General features: G+C 38.6%; 1 protein-coding gene across 1 annotated transcript in view; it reads right to left on the bottom strand.

Moving 5' to 3' along the window:
- The window catches only part of LOC21397853 (probable glucan 1,3-alpha-glucosidase), a 6,456-nt gene extending 1,229 nt beyond the window's left edge, over window positions 1-5,227 (bottom strand). The window contains 5 exon segments of the mRNA XM_024168769.1: window positions 1-39; window positions 973-1,183; window positions 1,950-2,085; window positions 2,169-2,442; window positions 3,518-5,227. Of these exon segments, the coding sequence (XP_024024537.1) occupies window positions 1-39; window positions 973-1,183; window positions 1,950-2,085; window positions 2,169-2,442; window positions 3,518-5,101 (2,244 nt within the window). The 5' untranslated portion in view covers window positions 5,102-5,227.
- Between the last annotated feature and the right edge of the window lie 375 nt (window positions 5,228-5,602).

Genomic DNA, 5,602 nt, shown 5'->3' with positions numbered 1-5,602 from the left:
CTCTTTCCCAGGCAAGTAGACAGACACATGCTTTGCTCGCTGGTAGAACGGACAGTAAACAAGACAATTTAACACCAGAAGAATATCAGTAGTGGTCAAGAAAGGGGGAAAAATCAACCCGTAAAGTGGTCGTGTCATGTCCTAGGGCCGGCAATATGGGTCACGACACGAATTTCGCGGGTTAGGATTGAGAAAAAAGAGGTTCGGGTCAGAATTGGATCAACATGAAATTGACACAAAAAACACATGTCAATTTCGGGTTGGACCCACCTAACCCGAACACGACACGAAACCCGTAAAAAACTAAAAAATACATATATTTTTCATTACATATTTTTTATTTTATTATGAACTTGTGATATCATGATAGTTATACTCAAAATCTTATACTATTATTTGCTTAATTTAAATGGATGTTATTGTATTTTAAGTTATTTCTAACATGTAAAAAACTAAATAAAAGCATACAATTTTCGTGTCAATTTCGTGTTCACGGATCGATTTTGTTTCACAGGTCATTTTCATATCGTGCCGTGTCAACCCGTAAAGTGATCGTTGTGTTCGTGTTGCGGTTTTTAAAAAATTTCGTGTCCCGGGTCGTTTTCGGGTTAATTGCAAATTTAGAAAGAAACGATCAAAACACGACACGCGACACGAATTGACACCCCTAGTAAACAACACAATTTAACACCAGAAGAATATCAGTAGTGGTCAAGAGAGGGGAAAAAAAGTCATCAAAGTAAATTATTGAAAAAAAAAAGAAAGAAAAAGCAAGCAACAAGCAACACAGGTTAAAAGCAAGCAACAAGCAACACAGGTCAAAAGCAAACAAACAGATATGCATGTGTCGCTAGATGGTAGAGAGGATTGGAAACAAAATAATTTCAAACTGGAACAAAAATCAACTTATGAAGGAGAAGAGAGGGATAACAGATATCGATCTGTACAGTAAAAGACTAGCTATGGATATACCTCTGTGTAGATTCCTTGCACCAAGAGACTGTTTCCGACCATAAAAGCTTCATCGTTGCTGAAAGTTGCTTTGTCAGAAGGAAATTCCATCCATAATGGACGAGCAACTGGAACACCACTCGTGTTTGCCTCTCTAAATAATGTGTAAAAATACGGTAGCAACGTATAACGCATGTGTATGGCATCTCTAATAAGCTCTGTGTTTCTTTTTCTGTAATGATCAAGAAAACAAATATTAATTGCGGATAACAGGTCAAATGGCTACAAAATCAGAAAATAATACATGCATGTGTACACAAAATGTTCAGATTTTGGATAATAACAAGAACTTCTATAGTGAAACAAACAGACAGGGAAGAAAACATGACTAGAAGTAAATCCCAACCATACGAAATTACATGACATAAAACAAGCAACCAAATAAAAGTTTGTCTTACACTCGCAGAGAGTAAAAAAAAACCTTAAATTCTTTTCACAATTGCAAAGATGAACATTTTCACAGAAGGTTGCATTGCTAACATCAAAAACTTAAAATCTCTTTACAACTTCACACAGATAACTCTAATAGCCACAAATGCAGTGACCATTACCAGTTTAAAGCCATTCAGAAATCATGTTAAAAGTGAGAAGCATCTTTACCCAACCTGTTCCACGTGTTCCACAATTGACAGGGAATGAAATGGTTGCGGAAATTGTATTGCTAATGTCAATACAAAACATTCAGGCATCTTAAAATAAACAAACGGACAAAAGCTTTTTTTTTTTTTTATAAATAAGAAAATATATATGACGGAAAAAAAGAAGGGACATGACCACCATCCAAGTACACAACCATGACACTCATCTCTCTTCAAAGTACATGAACCAAAAAAAAAAGTTTTCTTTTATGTAAGGTAGGCAAATGCACGATATAGTGACTACTCTTCAGTTTTCTCAATTGAATAACAAAGCCACTTCAATGATTACAGAATTCCTACCCGAATAACCAAGGTTCTCTTCTTTTTGTGTCCTGATGGGCATGAGCTCTAAAAAATGGATAGAAGGCACCTATTTGATACCAACGAACTAACAACTTGGTCTCGGGACTACCAAAAAACCCACCAATATCAGCACCTGCATGATCATTATAACAACGCCACCGGTTAATAAAGAAATTTGATTGCCATAGAAATCCTATTTAAATAACTGTTTCTAACCTGAGAATGAAATTCCAGTAAGACCAAGAGTCAAAATCATAGGAACTGAAACCCTGAGGTGTTCCCATTCAGCTGTATTGTCTCCTGTCCAAACTGCTCCGACCCGTTGACTTCCAGCAAAAAATGCTCTCGACAACACAAAAGGCCTATCCTTCTCATCACCTCTCTTCAGAAGCCCATCAGATGTAGCCATATGAAAGTAGTATCCATAGGCATTATGTACCTCCCGGTGCTCAACACCTCCTTGGTGTAAAGCATCTCTGGGCATTGTAATCTGGTAAGTCAACAGAAAAAAAGGCGCCCATCAGATGTGGACATATGAAAGTAGTGTCCATAGGCATTATGTGCCTCCCGGTGCTCAACACCTCCATGGTGTAAAGCATCTCTAGGCATTGTAATCTGGTAAGTCAACAGTTTTATCAGAAAATGGATGACGTTAAATTCAATGAGATGGACAATTTAGGTTTTACCATCAATATCTCTGACTATGGAGTATGTACCACCTACATAGATCGAAGGGGGAATCTCTCTTACCTTGTTAAGTTAATTCTTCAAATGTAGGGATAATTATATTGTTTCAGGCTAAAGGGCAAAAAGCCTAGCGTCCATAGTTAAAATGCATTGTTCAAAGAAACACGCATCATTGGGCACAGATGCATAATGACAAACTAGTAGAGAATCCATTGCCAATGATCGCGACGAGACTACTAAATAAACTAGACTATTGCACATTTTCTATCATTCTCAGGAAAATATTTTTTTAATAGGACATCTAAGGAAGGGAAATAAAAAGGCTCAGATTTTTGTTTTATAACCATGTCAATTACACCGCAACTAGTAGTCAAATATTTTACTGCCTTATGGAAATTATTTTTCAGATGTTTAGTAAGTTCAGCTATTATTATAAGAGTAGTTTTTAATAAATATCAATCACCAGTAGCTTTTTGGCCAATACTTAAAACACTGCTTTCTTCTAAATTATGTAGTAATATATATGGATCCAAACTAGAACGTGACAAACTGCTATTGGACAAAGGCAAATATGATCCCCAAAATGAAAATGCATCGAATTCATTTAACAGTACAGAGCATCATTTTGTACCCTCAAACATTAAACTAACAAAGCAAAAGCCCCGAACAGTTTTAGAAGCAACAGATCCTGATAAACACAAATACGTAGGAAGAAAAAGAGCCAAAAGAAAACGCTATCATGAACACACCCTTTTCTTTTCTTTTCTTTTCTTTTTTGTTTTTTTTTTCTTTTCCTTTTTTTTCCCCTAAAGATCTATGTGAAAGCAATCTCGTTTTAACCAAAGAATAAAAACCGTAAGCGGAAACAAATAACTTACTTCTGGACCATTGAAAACAGAAGGCTCATTCATGTCGTTCCAGATATACAGAGAAGGAGTGGAGCCGACATAATTCTCGATAGAGAACTTCTCAGCAAACCAAGACCTAATCTCAGGATTCAACACATCTAGGTAGGAAGACGAACCAGGCCAACACCAACCCTCAAAATCATTCCCATTGGCATCCTTAACATAATAACCCTTCTGAGTTGCCTCCTTGTGCACAAAATACGAGTCATCCCGCTTGATATGTGCATCAACAATAGCCACCATGTGCCTACCCTTAGCAAACAACTTCCTTTGCATCTCTTCTGGATGTGGGAAAAGAGCTCTATCCCACGTGAAGTATTTCCTCCCAATAGTATGGTCGATATCAAGCCACAACACGTCATAAGGAATATCATGCTCATCGAACTTTGAATCAACATCCTCCACATCTTCCTCATCCCTATAATTCCACCTACATTGGTGATAACCAGTAGCAAATAGCTGTGGCATTGCAGGCCTACCAGTCACACCAGTATACTGCCTCACAACATCTTTAGGCCCCGGGCCAACAAAGAAAAAGGTGTCAACAACACCCGCCTCGCTCATCCAAAACGTATCGACCCTACTCTGTGAGGACGGCAGAGAAATGCCGGACTCAGCATCCCATCCAGACGCAAGAACATCAATCTGCATCTCAGCAGCGTTCAACCAAAAGAACCCGGAAGTCCTTTCCCCGTGGGAAATCATGAACGGGATCGACCCGTAAAGGCCAAAAGGCGATTCGTGAAGATACTCAAACACGTCCAAACTAAACAACCTATAAGGTTCAGATTCCTCGACACCAGGTCCCCTTGTGGGCTTAAGAGCAAGACTAGTGGCATGTTCAGGAATTCCATAAACAAAATCAGCTCCGTAAAATGACACATCAAAGCTAATAGATTGAGGCCCAAATGGCCTAGTATCAGTATGCCCTCTAAATCTCTCTTCCCAATTCTCATCGCCATTTTGTTTTTTCACCTTCAATTGCTCAAAGTCAAACAACCCATGAGAGTTCAAAGAGATCACACTCTTACCTCCCTTTTCCCGGACATAAACCTCGAACGGATCGTGCCGGAGAACCGCTTCATAGCCGTCGGACAAGTAAACGACCGAAGATGATGATGATGATGATGGGTCCACCTCCGTTGAATGCGTCTGCAGCCAGAGCTTCGTCTGATCAAACTCCTCCACGATCACATAAGGGACTTCAAACCGCTTCTTGGGTGGGTCCAAGTTCGGGTCCTCGTCGATCTTCAGCCGCACGATTCCGTCTTGGTAGACGGAGAGAGTGAGAATCAACGGCTTGGAGGCATGTTGATCTTCTGGGTTTTCGTGATTTTGGGTGGGAATGAGATTAGCTTTGAGGTCACCATTTTCGATGCGGATTTCGCGAGCGGAGAGAGAGGAATAGCCGGGCTTGCGAGCTCTGGCTCGCTTGCAGAAAGGGGTTTGGTTACAGGTCCTGAACTCTTCCTTCTTCCATGAGAGGACTGAAGAACACAGGACGAATGCGAGGAGAAGAAGAAGTGTGAGGTTTCTCATCATCTGGGTCTTCATCAATGGCTGATCATGCTACTGCTACTGCAATTGCTAGAGAAATGGACTTGATTTTGAGCGACTTTACTTCGGTGTATGGTACAATAATTCAATGACAATTTACAGAGAGTTGTCCGTACAAAATACATTAGGGGCAAGCTTCTACTGTCTTTTCCCTTTGGTCGTCAACTTTTTCAAATTTATAAAAGTCGCTCTAATCTCATAAACCTTTGCACTGAAGTTCTTAAAATTACAAATTTGACCTATATTGGTATTTTGTTTGTAATTACGTACCACGAGTTTTACAATCAACCCTTTTTAAGAAATGGTGTGTTTGGAATTGGTTCCAAAACGTTTTTATTTTTTATATGAAAATGAAAACGAAAATGTTTTTATTTTTATTTTGAAATCATTTCTGAAAATGCGTTTGATAGTTTTATTCTGAAATTATTTTCAGTTTAAAAAAAACTGAAATTGTGTTTGGTGGTTTAATTTTTAAAAACATGTAATAATATTTAAATA

This window comes from Morus notabilis, unplaced genomic scaffold (genome assembly GCF_000414095.1).
Source record: "Morus notabilis unplaced genomic scaffold, ASM41409v2 Scaffold489, whole genome shotgun sequence".
NCBI lineage: Eukaryota > Viridiplantae > Streptophyta > Magnoliopsida > Rosales > Moraceae > Morus > Morus notabilis.
Note: the sequence above shows the minus strand (reverse complement) of the source record. Positions and strands in the feature narration are given on the sequence as shown.